The sequence below is a fragment of the Eucalyptus grandis genome, chromosome 8 (assembly GCF_016545825.1).
Source record: "Eucalyptus grandis isolate ANBG69807.140 chromosome 8, ASM1654582v1, whole genome shotgun sequence".
Lineage (NCBI taxonomy): Eukaryota > Viridiplantae > Streptophyta > Magnoliopsida > Myrtales > Myrtaceae > Eucalyptus > Eucalyptus grandis.
Window position 1 is genome coordinate 46,926,717 of NC_052619.1, and position 23,250 is coordinate 46,949,966.

The 23,250-nt window shown below is 37.9% G+C and overlaps 1 protein-coding gene across 1 annotated transcript; it reads right to left on the reverse strand.

Moving 5' to 3' along the window:
- Positions 1 to 2,946: 2,946 nt before the first annotated feature.
- Positions 2,947 to 10,190, reverse strand: LOC104417339. The gene is made up of 6 exons (XM_010028637.3): positions 10,063 to 10,190; positions 9,748 to 9,909; positions 4,033 to 4,116; positions 3,730 to 3,855; positions 3,417 to 3,506; positions 2,947 to 3,265 (listed from the first exon to the last, which is right to left on the reverse strand). The coding sequence occupies exons 1-6, from the start codon at positions 10,175 to 10,177 to the stop codon at positions 3,183 to 3,185; spliced, it is 660 nt and encodes a 219-aa protein (XP_010026939.3). The 5' UTR covers positions 10,178 to 10,190; the 3' UTR covers positions 2,947 to 3,182.
- Positions 10,191 to 23,250: the final 13,060 nt, after the last annotated feature.

The window sequence follows — 23,250 nt, forward strand, 5'->3', positions numbered from 1 at the left end:
GCGGCTCATGCGGTCAAGACGGTGGCTCCGACGAGGATTGCTGGCTCCGACAGTGGCTGACGAATGGCGAGCAGATGACTGGCGAGGTGGGACGATGGCTAGAGGCTCGGGCGGAGACGATGCGACGTGCTAGCCGAGGCGTGCACGTGGACGAATGGCGACCGCGACGGCTTCGGCGATGGCGACGAACGGCGAGCAGTGAAGGAGCGGACGAAGGGGGGCCGGGCTGCTGCAACTGGTTCTCTCTCTCTCCTCCCACTTCCCAAGCTTGAAGATGATGTTGATTGGTAAGGGTGAAATCCCACCTTTTCAAGAGCAAATCCTCACCCTCCACTTGTCAACATCCTAGCCACTCTTGCCCCCACACCGTCATACTCCACTAACTCAACCCTCCACAACATCTTCCAATTGGTGCAAATTTCATTTTCTTCCGGGGCATAAAATCTTGTACAACAACTTTTCAATTTCATTCGATTCTCTTCCAATTGAATCAAATTGAAGTCCATAAAATTAATCCAATGTCACCACACTTCAATTCACATTTTCACTCGTCCATAAAACCAACTTAAGTCCCAAAAGCGCGACCAAATGCTGGCCTACTAATTTCTTGAACCAAATTAGTCATTCTCTAATTTAATTGTTGAAAAATTCTGATTACATGAAAATCTTCCGAAGATGAGTTAATGATCCTAAAATGAATTGTGACATACCATGACTTCTAATTTCTGAATTCGATTTCAATTTCACGGTTAATTTCACTTTGGCACGATACTAACGTGTCATGATCTACCGAGTAGCTTTTAGAAATTTTCATACATTTGACCCGTGATTGATCAATTCAAAGCACAACGTACATCTCTAACACATTTGCGACTTACGGTTGTCATGGAAATCTCAAGGTTTCAAATACGGACACAAGGTACCCAATCGACAGAAAAGTTGGTTCAGTGCCGATCGACAAGAATTGTGCGATTTGGTGGAATCACCCACACCTGATCACATGCCTCTATCGAGTTGACCTATTTTCGATCTCTAATCGATTTTTAATTGTGCAAAGGTCGCTTCCTGGTCAAATTCTCGAGTATGATGCATTAGAATTTCTTAACGGCTTCACCTGATAGACTAGTTTTCACATGAGTGGCCGACTCAAGGAAAATAATTATACGCGTGCCAACGAAATGTCCATCTCAATTTATTGAAAATAGAATTGGAAAATTGGGATGTCACACTAAGTCTATTCCTTTGGTGAAACTCAAGCTCTGCTTGAGCTCTATTGGCGTATGTGGAGAGTGAGCGCCTGTCGGGGCAGTGGGAAAGTAACATGGATGATAGGCACTATAACTTGGTTTCAAACATCAAGCTAAGGTGGAGAATTATTAAATTATGTCTCGAGTTTGAGTGTTTATAAAACGCGATTTGTTTGACTCTTGAAGCTGCACAAAAGAGGAAATATAAATATAAAATAAAATAAAAAGGGAGGAAAGTTCTTCTTTGTTGCGAAGCTTGCGGAATTCGAATTGAATGAAATCAAATTGTGAGGCCTAGAGTCAAAGTGTTGACTCTGGGCACACGCACATAGAAGAATTCCCTTTTGGCATGAAGGAGTCCTCCACACACACATATATGAACAGCTATAATTTCCTTCTCTGAGAGAGTGCATGGAGCAGCCGAAGACCTACGTAAAAAGAGAAGTTGCACGTCAAAGAAGCTTTTGCACGTCCACGCCACTTGAAGAAGAGTCGCAAGATTTTGAAGCCATGCAAAGCCTTACATATGTGGACCAAATACGAACGCTGGAGTTCCTGATTTTGGTGTATGTAGAGCGTTTTGTTTAAAGCTTGAACGTGCGGTAATTTTATGCTGTGAGTTTATGTCTAAGTGAGCTATTTATTTATAAATACTTTGGGTTTGTGGTTAAATTTAGGTGTGGGAAACACTTGAGTGTGTGAGTGATTATAAACTCCGATTCTCCGATTATAGTGAATTATTTGCTACTGGCTCTCCCTGTGGACGTAAGTACCAATACTCAGACCAAATCACATAAATTTTCTAGTATTCTTATTTTTCTCGTTTATTTCTTTGGTGATTTCGCGTTGACGTAAATTACAAGATCTTGTCGTTTCTGCATATTATATCCCAACAATAAGATATGTGAATGATCTAATATGAACAAGACTGAGGTGGTACATATGCCTCTCGAACTTTACATGTGACCTCTTTAGCTTCTTCATTGATTTACATACGCTTGTTAGTCCTGTAGTCGCATGCTTGCACTTCAGTGAATAAGGATCACTGTCGATCTAAAAAATTAGGTTATCAATATCAAGATACATGGACTATGTATTCCTTACTATCTCAAACTTGATATTTAATGACGATACATTAATATCATATCGTATATATGCTTAAAACTTTTAGAGTTCATTTATTATAAGTGCATGCATGCATCTGTCGTTCACTAAAAGCTACATCATATATGACGCCAATGACTTGATCAAGCGCTTCAGCTATGACAAGTACATACGGTCTTTGGTTTGATTGTATCTTGATATTGCGAACACCTGCTCTTTCGGCTACTCAATCGTTTAGCGGACGATGGCTAAAACAACCGTTCGGCATGCCCTTGCCCTTGATTTTGTGAATGATGAATTGGATCTTAGTTGAAGAAACTGACTAGGTTTGAGGCCTTTGGATGGTGATAGGGACATGAACATGGATTTGCAAGCAACTGTGATCTGTCATTTTGTATGAACAAGTCTGAGGTAATATATATGCCATTGGCCCTTTACATGTGACCTCCTAGCTTCTCCATTGATTTACGAAGGCTTGTTATCGGCGGTTGCTTGGCAGCCATTGACAGTCGAGCATCAGCGAGTTACCATTACCATAATTCCAAAGAACACATCATTTAGGACGGGCGTGTTTGAGAAAAAGTATTTTCCGTGAATTAGTTTTCCTAACTTTCACGCATCTGGTTCACTGAAAATGATCGGTCAACCAAAAACAATTTACAGGCCAGGAAACCTCAGTAAAATCTAATCCTCTTTTGTTGCGTGTTCGATATGTTTTCACATGCAGGAATCAACTAAAAACTACTATATTGGAAATTTCTTTTAGCACCGAAAGCACGATAATTCATATCTACTAGCATAGTCTGGAGCAGGAGTATCATCAAGAGGGCTCTAGTTCGTCTGAAGCTCAAGCACTCCCAGAAGAATAGCCCAAAGGACCAGCCACAATGATGTCCTTCGTCCAAGCAACTGAGCTGCAAGAGGAAAACAAGAACAACTTGATTTGATCACCATGTCTCATGGGCATTAATTAAATTTCTCTATGTACGCAGAGGTATAATTGAACAGGGACCAAGAACCGAAGGACTAAACTGCAACCCTAACTAGTGACATGAACTTACTTACCTTTGCTCACATCAATGTCTCCCAAATCCGGTGGGTAAGATCCATTCGGAAAAGGAATCCCAAGGCTTAAGCAATCCATTCCAAACGAACCTTCAAAATCAAAGGAAAAAGGGCGAAGAAAAAAAAAACCGTCAAACATATAGCCGTTGCTACCTATTGAGGTCATTCTATTAACCTGATCGATCGAGCGAGCCTATGCCTCTCGTTCCAGTGACCTAAGTTCCGCGAGTGCGCTCGAACCATAGAAGATTCTACGGGCAAAAGAGCAATAAAGAAAAGAAAGAAAGAAAGAAAAAGAATTCGGAGGTCTTACATCCTTTAAAACAAGGCAAGGCCGTGAGGTTGAGGAGATTGCTGTAACCCTCTTCGCAGACGCAAGCGTACGAGTACTGCGATGTTTGGTTGCACGACCCAACTCTGCATTCGATCCACATGCAGGCTGTGGAAACCTCCAAGCAACATGGGGAATAAGAATATAATGACCATACGATGATAAATCAGAATCAAATTGAAGGGTTGGGAGATTGAGATTACTTTCTTGCCTTGTTATAAGGAATGAATAAGTCTAGTCTAATCAGTAGAATATAAGGAGTTAAAAGAAAGCGAAGTCAATTACGATTGAGGATTGAAGAATTTCTGCCTCCGCTAGCTTTCCCTCGAGCTGGAGAGGAATCTCTCTCGCAAGAGGAATCGATCGTACCTGCGTGCACATGAAACAGATAAAGGAATTATTAGCATGTATCTCGTGGTGTGTGATTGTCGAGGCTAGAGAGAAGTCGGGACGGTCCTTGTTCCATGCCAAACTTAGAGATGTTTTAGTTTGTGAAGGTCAGAACGCAAGCGTGACTTGTCTGATTATCACGACTTGGGCGCGACCTAATAGCAATTCATAGATTCATACATACATCCATACACCCAAACATGCATGTGCACATGCGCATTCATAACACATGCACGCATGGCATGCACATGCGCATGCACATTTATATGTACATACATGCATCGTTCATGCATGCATAGATACGTGCATACAACCATTCATGCGGATGTATATACGTACTAGTTATATGTAGTTGTTTGACTTGGACATGAAAGTGCAATGCAAGAGTTACTAGTTAACATGCCCGCGCCTTGCGAATGTAATAGTGAAAATATATATTTTATAGGTACTCAATTTTTTAAACTAAAACATAAAAGGAAAAAAAGAAGAAGGATAAAATGTAATGTGCATAAGGAAAACGGCTTATGCTACGTGTAATTTCTTGCGACTGTATTCATAGGATCGATATCATCTTAATTTGTAAGTAAATATAAATGTCCAATCCATGTCAATAATTTGAGTGTTCAAGATGCACGATGTCATCACAACCTTGCCTTGATTGTCGTAGGACATGGGCGAAAGATGGTTAATCTCAATGAAGGTAGCATCGGTGGAGGAGTTGAACATGTATCATTTGCTTTTCAATCCTCCTCGGTAAAGAAGTGACCTCTTTAATTGAAATGACCAATCTACGAACATTTCTGTGTTTGAAAAGTGAAGAACATTTCAACAAAACTTTTTCCCAAATGATACTATCAGATTTTCTCCAAGTATAGGCATTTTTGAACATTGTTATTAGGCTATGCAGATCTTTGTATCTTTCCTTCCTTGGAGATCCAGTTTAGGCACTTAAGATGTCTTGATGATTCTAAGAACATCCATCAAGAGTTTGTTGGATTCAATCTTGGATCTGGTGAACTTGCTAACCATTGAACTCTATGGATGTGAGAAGTTTATTACACTTCCACGGGATTTGAGGAAATTTTTCAACCTTAGACACCTCTTAATTGATTAGCATGACTCGTTGAGCCACATGCCATGCTGGTTGAATCACTTGTCTTCACTTCAGATTTTCCCAATTCATCTTACAAAACATGGACCATGTAGTACCTGGTGGCATGAGGAGAATGGATGAACTGGATGAGTTAAACATACTGATTGGTCCCTTACTCTTAGAAAACTAGAGTTCCTTCAACTGACACCAAACAAAGTTACTTGAGGGAAAAACATCTCTGTGATTGAAATTGAAGTGGTTGAGGAAGCAAGACGATAAAAATGAAAGCAACGAATTAATCTTGTGGGAGAACATTAGACTACACCCAAATTTGGCTTGTTTAACCATATCTGCTTGCATGGGTAGGAGTCCACCAAAGTGGCTTTTTTTCATTAGAAATCTTGTTGTTCTTAGACCTCATGCATGCAAAGGATAGGAATACTTACTATCCTTGAGTGCACTCCCCTCCCAAAAGACGTTGACTCTCGAGGACTTGCATTTGATGAAATTCATTCAAAAAATATAAATAAATAAGTGAGCAAGAACATTCTAACACTGCTCGCCCCCATTTTTGGAGAGATTGTTCCTCTTTGGCCTTGTGAACCTGAAAGAATGGTGGAGAAGAAGGCAAATGGTGGGAGCAGATCAAGATCATTGCCAGTGTGCACATACGTGCCACATTTGTATGTATATATGCATGTGTCATGAGTCGATCTTTCAAGATCGACACCGTGTGATGACTTACACTTCTTGGACCGCCTAAGCTCATTAGAGTGGCTAAGCAAAGCCTTACTTGGGATTGATCACTCATTTGGATATTTAGAGAGAGAAAGTTTATAGAGAGAAGTTCTGAATGAGAATAATAAACTTTGATTCTGAAATAGTTAGATGGTTACAATGAGGGGGAGGACATCCATTCTTATACTAGTGGCTCTCGAATTACAATCATTAATTGAGATTATATCTGGCTGGACAAGATTGTACCTTCAAATCTACCAACTACCGACATTTATGCCTAGAAAGTTCTAGATCCTTGGCACAATAACCATCTTGCCTATCCCTAAGAGCATTCTGGAATTTATAGCGGGAACCATGGGAGGTCTTCCTCCATCATGCACAGTCCCTTGGTCGCGGGAACCTCATGGGCACGACACATGCATGCATGTATCCTAATATGTTCCCGCATGTTGCTTTCTTCTCCATTATCCTTTCAGGTTCCCACAAAGAGGAATAATATCTCTAGAAGTGAGAAGAAGGGGCATATAGTATTTGATTGCACCTTATCATTAATCTCTCAAATGAACTCCAACGCATGCAAGCCCTCAAGAGTCAATGTTCTTAAGGAATGGAGTTCACTCAAGGGAGGCTGGTACTTCCGTCCTTTACATGCTTGGAGTCCGAGGACCACAAAATTCTTTATGGAGAATAGCCAGCTTAGTAGACTCCTAACTATACGAGTGAACATGTTCAACAAGGCTAGACGTGGGTGTGGTCTGAGATTCTCCCACACGATCAATTCATCCCTCTTGCTTATCTAATCTTGCTGCTCCCTTCAACTTTAAGGAATGGAGACATTTTTTCCTCATGTGATCTTTCTTTGGTGTCGGTTGAAGGAACTCCAACTTTTGAAGAGTAGTTGATCCAACAAATCTATATAACCCACATAGTTCATTTACTCTCTTCATGCCACCAGGTCCTTTATGGTCCATCTTTTGTATTGGTAAATTGAGATAAGATCACGAGACAAGCAGTTCCATTTGAGTGACATGTGGTTTAGTGAGTCTGCCCATCAATTAAGAGTTGTCTAAAGTTGATCGATTGCCTCGAATCTCTTCAAAGTATGATAAGCTTCTCACATTTAGAGAGTTTAAAGATTAGCAAGTCCACCGAATCTATGACTGAATCGGCAAAACTATTGATGGATTGGTTTCCGAAAACATCAAGAAATCATACATGTTTCAACCGACTAACAAAGGAAGGAAAGTACAAAAATCTCCATAGCCCACCCCAACTTTTGACAATGCCTAAATTTAGAAAATTACATGATATTGATTTGGGAACAAATTATGTTAAAAAATTCTCCACTTCTTCAAAGACAGGATTATTTGTAGATTGGTCGATTCAAGTAAAGAGGTCAATTGACAATTGTGAAGCAAATGACGCACATTGAATTCCTCCACTGATTATGCCTTCATTGATATTAACCATATTGCACTAATCTCTTGCAACCTTCAAATTAAGATCATGTATAATAATATAGATCCTGTGAATGTTGTTGCAAGAAATTAGACATAACACAATATGTATATATAATGCACATTAGATTTTCTACTTCATTTTCCCCTTTTGATCATTAAATTATAAATATTGAATGCTAAACTAATTAATGGTGGGCACATTATCGGACTTGTCAAATGAGTGGATCGGGCTCAAAATGGGCCAACCCTAATTAATCAATTTAACATGTTTTGACTCATTTTCATGAAATATAAGTTTAGTGACACATACCCAACCTGACCCATAGTACTAAAATACTTATATATTTAACCAAATTTAGGAAAACTCATATATAAATTGAGGTTAGAGCATGAATTGAGTGAGAGCGAGATCAAGTGAGGGCGATAGAAAGTGAAGAGAGAGTCATATAAGTAAGTTGGGTCTAAGTAGTGAACCCATTTTTTACCATATTAAATCAAATTATTTATTTATGCAAAATTAGGTGTAAACCCATTTACTGAAAATAATTACCTATATAATAACTCAGCGTACTAAATATGGATTAAGAAATGCATCTATGATCCATTTTAACGTCCATTTTAATACTCTAGTCAAAATTAACACCCGAAGTCGACTATTGGAAGTTAAAGCTTCAAGAAGAACTTGATTCAATATTCATATTGCAAAGCTGAATAATCACAATGATGTGATGATAATAAAAATAAAAATGGCAATAATAATAAATAATAATAATAACAACAAATGGGAAGCGTTTCTCTCTTATTTTTTAGATAGAAACAAACTTTTCACTATATCAGGATGCAATTGAATATTTTTCGAATGCTTAATCGAAATTGTCAACTAAGGCAATTTTCGAGCGTAAATTCCACACACTTCAGTATACAACTTCAAAATTTATCTTGATAGCGAATTAATGAAGGCAAATTGTGTAATGACTCATGAACTCCCACCAAACATCATTATAACGAAATGACTCTTTCGGACACACATAAAGCAGTCAGCTAGCTTTCCTAAATGAGGTTGGCGTTTCCGTCTTTGACTGGAACAATTACTCCAAATGGATTCGATAGAGTTGAAGAGTTATAAGACACTACATGTGCAAACTGCAAATTCTTACCGCAGTTATAAGCGTAGCATGAAAATGACATATAACAAACATATATTAGAGTTTCAAAAGTGAAATTTAGGGTTCGTTGACGGCACGGATCAGGTGATGCTTTTCTCTGGTAATTATTCAATTCCATCACACACACAGCCCAGGCTGAAGTTAGCTAGAGCATCAGACGGTTTTCACATTTCAAAGTTTCATTTCCAAACTAAATTAGCTTAGCAAATACATTTTGTAACCACACTATCGAATGAAGGTCATGTAGCCTGCAAACCCCTAGACAGGTGGAGAAGATGTGCTATTAAGCTAAAGCATGAGCTACAAATTTAGGCTATACTTGTTCACTTCAGCTACCTAACTCAAGACATTGACGAGCCTGAAACTTTTATTTCCAGTTTAAATTTATTCCTTCGGTTTCTTGCGCGTACCATTACATCAAACAGTCAATGCACTGAAATAAAACTTTCGAACCTTGCTGATTAATTTCCCTTAGGCCATTGAAATGAAGAGTTATCTAGGACCATGGGATCAAGAGTTGGAAATTTCAAATTCATTTTTTTATAACGATGAATAGTACTTTTTATAAAGATTAAAGATTGAAGGATCAAGTTCAAAGCTTTTTTGAAACTGGCAGCTAAGGCCACCCTGAAAAGCACATGAAGTTGTGGGGACTACAAATTTACTAAAACTGGGTTTGACCAAGAGAAACAAAATAATATCTGGCTATAATTAATAACTTGGTCATGAGTTGTAAACCTAAACCTAACCCCATTGCATCGAAAACAGATTATGCAAGAGTTAATGGCGAATGCATAGGCGAACATTTTCTATCTCATGCAGTCCCAACTTCAATCAATGGAGCAAGTCCCAATGGAGATAGGATGGTTCCAAAACCTAACAACCGCTCGTTGAGAAATGTTTTCTTTTTTCCTTTTTTTCATCTTTACTTTTTTTAGGGTAGTGGTTTATTGAAATCCCTTCGAATTAGGTGCACTTCCATTTTTCACCAATAGAAAAGATTACATCCTCTTCAAACAAAGGCATTGCTTTTCTATCCTCCATCATCCTAAAACTCACCTCTTTTTACCTCCCAAGTTAGAAGAAACACTTCAAGGCCTAACCACCTAACGCTTAGCAAAGAAAAAACCAGAGAGAGAGGACATGAACTTACAGTTTGGAAGCGTACAAGGAAGGAGCGTGAGAGGATCCGTGCCCCGAAGAGGGGATTTCCTCCAGCCAGGATCGCACTCGCATTCGTACAAGAAGTTGGCGGAGTCACTGAGCAAAGGCATGCATTTCCCTTTCCCGCATTCCACTTCTTTGCACAGGTCATCTAATAACAAGAAACCCACGACACAAACACAAAATAGATATGCATTTAGGAACAAAGAAAAGAACGTACAGCGAGAAACTGAGGGCAAAGAAAGACACCCATCAGCGCAGAATCTGAAAACGAACGGAGAAACCCAAAATATCTGAGGAATACCTTGTAAAGGAGAGATAAAAGGAGTTAAGGGAGACAAAAGGTCGCTCGTTGTGGGGGTCACGAGGATAAAGAGCGTGGCGAGGACGCGGAAGAGGATGGGGAGCGAAGTGGCCATGGCTGAAGAACGAGGAGGAGGAGGAGGAGGAGGAGGAGAGACGGAGATATTTTATGTCTGAGTTTGAATTTGTGAAGTTGTCTTAGGATAGGGTTGGTTTGGTACTTAGGGATGCCAAAAATGTCAATGGGGCTCACCTATAATGCTTGCAGAGATTATTAATTATGGGTCGGGACAGTTCAGAGTTGAGTTGGAGTACAGATCCTCCACTGCATAATCTCATGGGATTGTGGTGTTGTTCTCACTATCGTCCCCCACTTTATTTCAACAGCATTGGCAAATTAGTTTTCTCCAAGGTTTTTAAAGAAAATAAGGAAGAAGAAGAATAGGAAAAAAAATAGTAAAAAAAATGAAAGAAAGAAAAGCTTTTTATACGAATAACTGACCCAGGGACTCAAGAGAGATCATCAAAGATGGAAAATCACAAAAGTCTTTCATTTTTTTTTCTCAGAATCCCCAAGAATTATGTTTTAAGCTATAGAAGTAGGTTGTGCAAAATAAATAAATAAATTATGATTGTACTATTTTTTATTTTTTATTCGTTAAATATAAATATTCTTAGATATCAAGTCCAATGAGCAATTAAATCATAAACATGTGAATTTACACAATCAAACACTAAATCAAGCAAGTTTACTACTGTAGTACACTAGAATCTAGTATGACATTTACTAATATATTTTTAGCAAATGTATCGCTAATTATCAATTTAAAAAATAAAAAGAAAAAGAAAAATATTAAGTTTAAATAAAATAAAAAAAAAAAAAAAAAAAACCAAGTAAGAGAGAGAACCCAAGGATGGGTGAGGGCCTACACTGTTTTCACGATTTAAGTTGCCCCCATTTTCAATGACTTGGCAAGAATTGTACAAAGATGTTGAGGAGGTGCCATGGTAGGAGACGGTCACTGACGAGGGCTAGCGATGTGGGCCCCCAGCCCTCATTCTCTCTATCTCATGGTCTTTGAAATTTTTAAAATTCTTTGGCTTTTTAAAAAAAAAAAAAATTCTCCACCAATCTTTTAAATTATTTATGTTTTTCTTAAAGCTTTTTGTTTTCGAATTTTTCAAACGTGCCTCCACGCCCGCACCACATCAATGCCACATACTGAAAAATGAATTGAAAGACGCCATATGCCAAATTCTCGGCATGCTCACGCGAATAAATTTGGTCGTAAGTTTGCTAAAATGACTAAATTACACCCAATAGAAAATTTTTACTATTTTGTTACACAAATATTCAAACCTTTTAGGACTTGATTGCATATTCGCCCAGATATCTAAAACAATCAGTGCAATTTTCCTGTCATGAAAATATCAGCTGGATTTTGTCTATGAGTTGTTGCTCGTGCATACCTACCTAAATTTCGACCCTCTCGTATATTTCGTCACCACAATGTCACATGATTTTCCTACTCATTCACCTGTCACGTAACGAAATCTTGTTTTGGTTGTAGAAGATCACCTTTAGCGGCGAAATTTGCTAGATTTTAGGTATGCACCGATGATATTGATCCATTGCCAGAATGTCTTTCTAGCGACGAACTTGTAATTTGCTGCTAACAACGTGAAAAGCTGATATTAATTCTTATAGTGTAAATAGGCCTCAAATGACTTCACGCTATCTATTTAAGGCACAAATTGTAGGACACCCGCACTCCATGCACTCCAATAATCAAGTAATTTATGTACTTAATTGAATACTTAAGTGAAACCTTATTATGATTATCAAACGTTGCTTAATTTTTATTAGTGTTGAACAAATTGATTTTTCGGTGCTCATTGGAATCATCAAGCCGGCTTGGCATGTATGTGTCGAAGCAGGTTTATTGGATGGCATCTAAATGTGTTTAAACTGGTTAAAGGGTTCATAAGGCATGAGGCACACGGAACTAGCCATATATAAGTGAGTAGACTGTTTACGACACGAAATTGATTGAGTGTCGACCAAAAAAATAGCTAAATGTCCACACGTCCTGTAAATAGAGATGCTCGGAGGCAAAACATAAAATACCTAGAGAAATATGAAGATGACATATACACATAATTTTGAATCCCAAAAAATTAATTAAAAAAATTTCTCTATCAAGTAATGCTAATGCGCAAGTTGACTGGAGCTATAAATACGATGAGGAAGAAACATAATGCATCATCGAATATAGTCAAATGTAAAACCGATTCAGAATCTGATTATGTCCAATACACAAAATCTGAATTTTCGAATTAGAGTATCTCGCATTTATTACATTTATGTTGTAATTAGTTGTTCTTTCGGAAAATATGACGAGAGAAAATGATGAAACGTGGTCGGCGCTGGTTTGCTACTTGGTCCATTTTGGTGAAACCAAATAGCCCACGGGTTTGAGTCCAGCAACGAACTGCAAATGGCATTTTTGAAGTTAGCCCATTATAAAGAACCCATCGCGCACTAGAGTCCAACTAATGAGCAATTCAAATATTTTCGCCATGAAGCTGGAGAGTGATCTGTAAATCGCATTTCATTACCAAAATGAAAGAATAAATTTCCAATTACTCCACCACCTCCACCGGCTGCCATTGCCACCGACGAACACCACCGTGTGGACTTTGAATTTGCCGCCGGGAAATAAAATTCCATCAATGATGTGGGATGTTTTCCCATTGGCTTTTGTCATTAAATCATGCACGCGTCTTATCTTGAGTTCTTTCTTGTATATCTTATCTAAGTAGATTTTTGTGCGTTAATGATGGGGGAGGTTAAAATAACAAATGAGGTAAAATTTCTATGATCCTTCGAAGGATCGATCCATTGCCTTAAAGGTGTTACTTATTAAACATAGCATCAGCAAGCGATAGCAAGGTCGACCTCGCGAGGGCTAGACCTCACCAATGCATGGGTGAGGTCATTCCCGTTGGCCCTCGCCTCTAACTGGCAATTGGCTAGAGGAAAGAGGGAAGGGAAAAAAATAAGAAAAAAATCGAAAAGATATTAAAATATTATTAAAATTTGTATATGTCAACGCCGGCCACGCTACATAGGATGGCCAACGTCCATCTTAGCGATTTTTGATCAAAATTAGCTAAATAGACTAATGGTACAAATTTAAAAGGTTTAGGATTAAATTGATAAAAAAAAAAGATTTAAGACTGAATTGACACAATTATAATAAATTTAGAAAATATTTTTAAAATTATTTATTTTCTATGAAATAAATGAAGCATTAATCATGCATTTATGTGCCCCTAACTTTCTAAAGGAATTTTGTTCTTTACTTTTTTGGGGATGTCTATGGTGTGGGCCATTAGATAGAATCATCATGGTTGCAGGAGCTATTCATGGGTCTCCAAGAGCTTTGACATTCCATCAATTTTGAAGGACATCAAGGCATCAATTTTGTTGATATCACTTATCCCCACTACTTTTTTTTATCCCATATAAACACAACTATGGATATATGACATATGAAACATGATAAAGTGTACTGTGTGACAAATATATTACATGATAACCATAACCTGAAGAAACTAATCGACAAAGAGTGAGAGCTTGGAAACTTGCATGCAAACATTAGTCAAGATGTATATCACTGAAATAACATGTTACTGGTAAATCGTGCCACGTCAGCTGTGTAACACATATATCATGTGACAGCAATACGTGAGGAAACATATTAATAAAAAGTGAGGGTTTCGGACCTTAAATGCAAACATTAGACGGGATGTGTATCACGTGAATAACGTGTGATGGGCCAATCGTACCACATCAGCTGTAGAGCACGAAACGCTAACAGGATGAGATGCTGGATGCTCACCGAAAGAGGGAAATTGCACGGTCCATTGCGGCCCTATGGCAGCCCCTTTTCTTTATTGTGCTCTTTTTCACCCTTTGAGGCAACGAATGAGAAGAAGGGAGAGGAAAAGGATGCATGCGCACAGAAAGTTAGAGGAGAAATCCATTTGAAAGTCAACTGCAGCCCCAATGATTTGAACAAATTCCACCATAATGTCATGTCAATTTCGCTTGCCATATTCATCATGTGGACCTCAATGCTTTCATGATTCCTTGGCTAGGGCTGGTCCCTTGGCCAGAGCAAATCCTTAAGGAATCATGAAATTGGACACCAGCAAATATGAGGACAAAGATTGTGATGTCAATTCAATAGGGCGAAAAAAGAAGCAAGGAAAAGAGCCTCCACGATGCATATGGAAGATTGATAATGCTATTTAGTGATTCATTTGTACACAGGCAATGAATAGGGCTATTTTAGAACACTTCATTAAACCATTTGTTTTTTCTTGTTTTAGCTGTTTAGGGTTAATTTCGGATTACCCAAGGTTTAGAGGGTATTTATCTGTTATCCTCAAAGAGTCGGACTATAGCATTGATTTTCACAAAATATCGAGAGTTTTTCTTTCCAAAAGTTTCACACGTGAGTGATTGTGTGCTTAGGTGAGCGTGTCGTGTCAATTTCTCAATTTTTATTGAATTTAGATTGCAAATAACCAAAAAAAGAGGAAACATTTCCGGTGTATTGCATCAAAGAGCTAAAGTAAAAGTTATATTTTCTTCCATCCTTGACTCGATAAGTGAAATGAGAGAGATTAAAAAAAAAAACCGCTGTATAAGTCTATATCTGAAACAATCGAAAAGCACTTCCCATGATTATCGGTTCAATCTTTCCACAAGACAACTTCATATATTCATGAATTAGTTCCATAATCACGTTCCTAAGTACGTATTGCGATCAAGGGTATTGTGAAACCCACATAAAGAAACCTGGGGATTGTGATGAATGATGTGGAGTCAAAAAGATGTGGCTACGCATGCTTGTTCAGCATAAAAGCAATACTAATAAAAGTAACCGTTCGATTAGTATTTGTAGTAATAGTAGAAGCATCGTTATGAAGTGAAAAGAGAAAAGTGACGAAGTACAGAGTCGTAGTGGATGGTCGGCGGTGTGTCTGACTGTTGACAATGAAACGGTCGATGGATGCATACCCAACACCATCTTTTCCTCTTGTTCATGTAAACATGTTCATATCGACATCAACATATAACGGACTCTTGAAGTGTGCAAAACATGCTCTTTGTAGAAGAACAAAAAGAAAGAAAGAAAGAAAGAATAGCACATGCGCAAGTAGGAGTGTGTGTCTGAAGAGGTTTCCCGGAAACCGTCGGAGTCTCATATTCGACTCGAGAATCTCCTACAGGTTAAACGTATTTTTCTTCCTTTGCTCGAGCCTAAATTTGGGCTATTGTAATTGTGCATTTTCTTGGAACCATCGTAGCACGAGCTCGTGTGCTTCGATCAGGTACCTTATATGTGCGAGAGATGGTCACTTTATAGCACAAATTACCAGGGTGCTCGGAAGTTCCTGAACGTCCTAACGAAAATCTCCAGAGATTACTCAAGTTTAAACACAGCTCTTTTGCTCTATCCACGCTTAACTTGCGATCGTTGCACTTATACACTCCTTGGGGACAACCCCAGGAGCACAATTACACCAAAGGAGATTAGCATAGGATATTCAAGGAGTCTAGGAATAATCTCTTCTCCTTCTTTTTTTCCGTAATTGGATTGGACATCAGGGAAATTTTACCTCGAGTGGAGGTCACCTATTCAACTTTTGCTAATTGCAGTTCGGGCCGCCTATACCAACCATAAGGCTGGACTTAACTAGTCAATGCGTCTTGTAGGATATTTCAAGGATCTCTAGGTAGTAGGCATCTATGTTCGTGCCTCTGGATGATGTCAATTACTCGCACAACATAGATTCAATCATATACATTCTGAATGTAAATCTATATGGCAACCTCAATTATTAGCTTGAGTGTCTTCAAAATGGGGGTCTAAATGAACTATTCAATGAGTGCCACTGAGCCTCTCGCTGGTCACCATCTCTCTTTTTGTGTACTACTTTCAGGTTGATGCTCGCAACAGTGCTTCCCACGAATCGTTCGTAAATTACATTGTCCACATGTGACATGGAGTTTGACTAATGAGCATATATGTGTGAAGTTAGTAAAATTGTTATATTATCATATGCACCTGCGTGCGTGTAAAGTTAAATACTGAACTTTCAAATCAAATTTTCAATCTTCATTTTTAGGACGACCCTTAAATAGATTTCGCCATCCTATCCATTCTCTTGAAAAAAATAATTAGTTGAACTACCTAAGTATCTTGCTTGAAAAAGGGTTAGCTAAAAATAAGATAAAAAGAGGCTAAAGGGAAAAAGCAAATGGCAAATGGAGATTTTCAAAATTTGACATGCCGATCTTGATGTTTAGCAAATCTAAAAAATAGAGAAGAAAACTGGTTAGGCAAGAAGAGTAGTACATTGTCCCACATTATAGTATACCCTTTATACCCTTCATGCGTAGTTCAAAATATCAAGAAAGTCCTTCGAATATAGCCTTGATACCCTTCCATAATGATTTTTGGAGGGAACAATTTGGCTTATAATACATTGCATACATGTACATAAGAACCAATATTCAGATTCATCGACCCCATGGACAGTTCTAATGATCAAGGTGTATGAATTAGACGCGCTGACTTAAGTTCACTCCCTTCCTTCTCAAGTACAAGCAATCTCATGTCTTGACCACTCATTTATGTCTCTGGATTATTTTGAAATAGGTGCATGAACCAAATAAGGCATGTCGCTAGTCCAATATCTACTCATCTCATACCATCTTCATCACAAAAGGAAAAATAAAATAAAATGCCGTAAGTGATTTCTGAACTTTGATTTAATGTATAATGTCGTCTATAAACTTTTGATTTATTTAATATGATTCCTAAATTATTACTAAATATTCAATTTAGTCATTAAACTACATGAAAACATTCAATATTGTCATTCCGTTAATTTAAATTAACGAAATTTGCTAACGTGGCTTTTAATCTGTTAAGTTTGACCAGGAACAACTTACACATGGATATCTATGTAAATATTCATCACAAATCACGATATAATTATCCATGTAATAACCCAAGGACTAAATTGAATATTTACAAATAATTTCAGGACCACATTAAACAAATTAAGAATTTGGAGACAATTTGAATATTGAACTAGAGTTCAAAAAGCATTTGTGTTATTTTCCCAAAAGGAGATCGTATCAAATTCTGTAGAAGATAAATGCTTCAACATGTATTCTTGGAAAACAAATTAAGGCTGCATTTGGTAATTTGGATTTCAATCTATATAGGATAATAAATTATCATATTCGATGTTTGGCGATGTCCTCCAGACTGGATAAATCAAAAAAAAAAAAATGCTAGATAAGAAATCCGGCACAATGGGTGGGGTAAACATGGTGTTTCATCAATTTTAAATCCCACAACGAAATATCTTTCACTAAGTATTATATTTTGGTTCTTATTGAAAGAGACTCAGGTTCTATGTCGGCTTTAGACAGAGAGGGACAAATGCAAACGAAACCATACACTTTATAATCTCATGATTAAAGAAGCCGCTAACCTATTGCGCGCCCTATACCGGTAATAACTAATGTTGAAACCTCAATAATGATGTTATCTAGACTAAATTTATATAGTAATGAAATCTCATTAAAATTAAAGTGATTTACACAATATCGAAGTAACTTCGACAACATTGTGTATGGACAAAATGTCTAATAAAGCACTATCTTCTTTTAAGCTCCCGAACACAGCGTCAGAATTTAACCAACGACGCTAGACAACGAAAATGATACTTGATAGACAACAATCCAAGAAGAATACAAGGACATGACGTTGAAATCTAATTAATAACGTTGAACAATGATAACTACACCTAGTACACACTACTCCTAGATGTGCATGAACATAATGTTGGAATTTAATCAACAACACAAGCAGATACAACTGTTGGGGTTTCATGAATCAAGTATAGGTAAAATTAAATTAATACGGTGGAAACAAAGCTGACATATTTTATACATAATTCTCTGAATGCGTTGTTTGTGCATTTTAATAAAAAAATCTGAATATAAAAAGGGAGTTAAAAAAATTACCTCTCGAAGCGCGCTTTAAACGAATTAGTTCGGATGTTCTTCAGTTTGAGTCCCACAAACGTCAGGCCTCTAGTTTAGACACACCAACAATGGACGTTGAATGGAAGAGAGAACTTTCCACCACTATGATTGTGCTAGCAATCTCGTGGAGACAATCCGCCGTATCCTTGATAATTTAGTCACGGCCCAAACTAGAGAGAATTTCTTTTCTTTTTCACATCTCTCAAACACAAAAAACACATGCCCACACTCTCTATACGTTGCAACCTTTTGCGGACTTTCTCTTAGTTTATTCACGAATCAGCAACGGTTGTTGATCGTAGATCGTGCACAATTTCGTGCTTCAATTATTATTATTATTAGTTATTAATTAATTAATTAAACAAATAATAATTAATTAATCAATCTCCTTTAAAAATAAGAAGAACATAATCTTTATATATACAAATGGAATACAACATATATTCACTTTGAGCATGTATGTGCATCATATGCAAATAGGCTCATGACTATAATACAAATTAAATTAAATCTCATTTAATTTAATTTCAAGTCAACACAATTCAATTACAGTAATTGCAAACACATTTGCAACATTATTTTTCTCTTGTTCCATGTTATCCTAATTGTTTATGGTGTGTGACATCCCTAGGTTCATCACCAGCTCGCTTGTATTAACACATTAGTACTCCCAAATGAATTAATTGTCCCGATTAATCTTTGGGTCCTACAAGCCATAATTGACATCCAGTAATATGTCATGGCTATCTAGATAGTGTGAATGCTTTAAGAACATAATGAACTTGTCAGTTTTGGCTACAGTTTAATTCAATCCCTCTGTCTTACTATGTCCCGATCAAATAAAGACCATGGAATATTTGTCAAGTCACCAATTCGATCATATGTACAATTATAATTGACATGCATTTTATTTAAGACATAAATAATTTATTCTCAGTTACAACCTTGGCCGAGGATTTCATATAGTGTCATAATTAGATCATATAGGACATCATTATTATACTTTAAGACAGATTCCATATTGCACACACGTGCAACTTCGTATATGAACAAACTATGACTATCAGGTATAAAGACAGATTAACGACCCGGCATTACGTGCACCTGTGAACCATAGCTATTCGACACACAAGTTAACACTGTGCCTCAAGTTTAAGGATTATTTACACAAGACCAAAGCATGAATAATTAGACATTGACCACACTAAAAGCTTCCATGTTGCTAACTGTTCCGTATACGTTACGTTCAGTAAACTTGTCTAATACAAACACATGTGTTCTAACTCAGGCATCATAATACCCAATGGCATGTGACTCATCATTCCCTTAAGTATCCAATACTTACTAGCGAAGTTAAGAACACATTGGTCTCAATAGGATTATTAATATCCACTCAATAATCCATCGATCGGGAACGATTTAAAGATTCAGTCTAATTATGAACCCGTCACATATATTCTTGACGTCTTAAGAATATGTCTAGTTGCAATTGATCTTATGGAATTATTTATAAATATAAAATAATTAGACAAGAGTACGTCAATGATAAAAGTACAACCGAAATCCCTAACATATAACTATTATATAGTAGCTTTAAAGCATACTTCCAACAACAATATCTAACAAACACTGTCTCTAGATAGATTTGATGACATGATGTCGGAATCTAACAAATGACGTGGGATGTTGGTTGGCACTAGAATCCAATCGATAGCACCTCCTAGAATATAGATGCTTGTCGGAATTGAATTTACAACAGGAATCTTTGGGCTAGACTATGAAAAGATAAAGACAATAGATAGTAGTGTTGTATGTTCTTTGGGGACCCCTCTGTTGGATAGTTGATGGTATTTGTAGGTTAATTTGGTAACTATTAATGGTCAGTTATCTCCTCCTCAATAATCGCTCCATGTTTCAAGTTGAACCGCCTCATCCATATATGTTCGACAATTATATCATGGCTTGCCCAACAAACATTTAATTGCTTTTTCTTTCGAGCTTGGCAACTTTAAAATTGTGCCCACCTATTTTCACCGTCAAGGTTGCATCTCCATTATCGATCTTCGGCTTCGACACCTGGTACTCCGCCATGACATTCCATGCCGTGGTTTTGTCAAAATTTAGCTTGAAATTCCTCCAAATTCTTAATTACTTTTTCTCATATGAATATTCATGGGCTAGAATGATAAATTATAGCTCATATATGGTTGCGATGACTATTTCAAGACTTTCCATCCCTCATACCTTCGATGTGCCCACATAGGTATTGATATCAACACATGGATTACATCAAAGAATAAGATAATCTATATTATCTTTCAATGATTGAGTGATGAAGTGACGCATTGAACAATGAACCCATATTTCTTGATGTCTCTTTGCTTTCTTATTAATCCATCAAGGTATCTCAATCGTTCTCAACTCACTCATGTTCTCATTGGACGATCGCAATTCCAAACCTCCACACTATTCGATTACCCAAAATGGAGAATCAAGTGAAACTGATCTTCTCACTACCCACTTCTGCTTGTCCACCAAACCCAATTGATCCTCATAACTATTCATATCGTCAATTTCCTTTGACAATTCGTCACTTTTAATTTCTCTTGATTAATCCCTATCATATGCTCCTCCTCAATTGATGTTTTTCTCACCGGAGCGTCGCCGGCCCTCGTTGGTTAAGCCTCGCCGGGGCTAGGCGAGGCCCGCCTAGCCACTGGCCAGGCCGAGCCTTGCTAGTGGCTGGGCTTGCCTCTGGCGAGCTTTGCGGCAAACGGTGGCGAACAGCAACCGTGGTGGTGGATGAAGTAGAAGAAAAGGGAAGAAGAAGAAGAAATATGTGCTTGATTCTAAAATTGTTCCCGGAAATAAGAATCAACTTTTTTCTTTATTTTTGATTCTATTCCAAATCTACTTCCGGGAACAAAAAAATAGAAATTTATTCCTAGAAACAAAAATTTTACTAGATTCTATTCCCAAACTACTCCAAGGAACAAAAGAATAGAATTTTGCACTGTTTGGCCAGTTATTAAGCATGCCCTAAGAGATATGGCTACGATTAGATGTGGAGCCATAGTTGGGAATGTTATAGGTAGAAGCTGGTAGGGCAGAGTGGGTGGCAGCAAGAGTACTTCAGACATGAGGCGGTTTGGTTTGTTGAAGGAGCGCGAGAGAGAGAAGCTTCTGATGGCTATGACTAGTGAAACAAGTAAAGCATCGAAGAGTGGAGGGACTATCTAAGAGAGAGGATATTAAGAGAATTTGTAAAGATTTCCACGTCTATCTTAAGTAACACTAAATATAGGGAAAAGTGCCAAAAAAATCCTAAACCTTTTGTATTTGTGCCAATTTAGTCCTAAACCTTTTTATGTTGTGCCAATTCAGTTCTTTCTGGTCAATTTTGGCCGGATTTTGCTAATTGAACGCCGGCTGGTTGACGTGGCCTCATCGGTCGACGTGGATAACTTTTAATAATATTTTTTTTTTTTGAATTTTTTTTTCTTATTTTTCTTTTCCTCTTCTTCCTCCAGCCGGTCGCCGGACCTCGACGACTGGCCAGAGGCGACGGCCGGATCTGGCAAGGGTGAGCCTCGCCTGCCCTCGAGACCTGTGCGGCGAGGGCGAGCGAAGCTAGGGAGAGAAGGGAAAGGGTCAGATCTGGAGGACGGAGGACCCGCTATCGCTACCCTGTTGCAACCGTCGCTCCCTACAGTCGCCTCCACCTCCTCCCCCTCGACACCATCGCCTTACTGTCATCGCCAAACCTCGAGCCATGGGTGAGGCTCGCCCTCGCCAGCCATGGCGAGGCTTGCCCCTCGCCAGATCTAGCGAGGGCAAGCCTCGCCGCCCAGCCTCAAGGGCGGCCTCGCACCGGGCGAGCGAGCCTTGCCACCCAACGCGAGGCTGCCCTCACGACCACTGGCGAGGTGGCCGGCAAGGTCGACCTCGACCTCGTCGGCCATTGCCTTTGGCCGGTCGCTAAGGAAGAAGAGGAAAAGAAAAAAGAAAAAGAAAAAGAAAGATAAAAAGTATAAAAATATTTAAAAAAATCAAAAAAATTAAAATATTATTAAAAGTTGTACACGTCAGCACCAATGAGACCATGTCAGCCGACTAGTGTCCAATTAGCAAAATCCGGCCAAAATTGGCACAACATAAAGAGGTTTAGGACTTAATTGACACAAAAAAAAGTTTAGGATTAAATTGGCACAAATACAAAATATTTAGGATTTTTTTGGCACTTTTCCCTAAATATAGGATTTTTTTTTTTATAATCCAGAGGATATTTGAAAATTTTTAATTTCATTTTATGCTATTTTATTCTAATTCAAATCCATATCATATATTAGAAGACTCTTTCATCTTGAATGGGCTTTTGTCCAAAAGTCATGTCTGTCCAATCATAAAAAGAAAAAATACATATAGATAATTATGCCAAAAGTTTCGTCCGTCGTTTAAACTTGAACAGTATTCTCTATAGGAAGTACATGCACTCGTGCCATGATATCGACAGGACTGAACAACATGGGCATGTGCCAGGCCCAGCATTCGTTGGGCTTCGTCTAAAATATGTGGATGACTAGTTATCCTTAAACATCATGTTGTCCCTATATGAAATGTGTGGTCCATGCTATGAAAAATATAAGGAAAAAAGAAAAATGAAGTCCCAGCTGATAAAGCTATTTACATGCAGTTATAGCTTTAGGCTACTCATAAGTGTCAATAAATTAAAAATAAATAAATTTTCCCCAAATAAATGGAGACAAAACATAAGAGCAACGATTTTTTGAACGATTGACAAAAGCATTTACATTTTGGTAGATTAGGATCCTGTTAATTTACGATAAAGATCTTAAAGTGGCCTAGAGAACAATCACTTGAACTATATGAAGCACCAAATATTTATTGAAAAATTGCTCTTTTCAGGAAAACAAGAAAGTTCTTTTTCGTGCAAAACAATTCACTCTTGCTTATTTACAAAATGGAAGATCACGCAATGCTCAGAGGACACCTAACATTTTTATAAAAGTAAGATTCAGATTGACATCG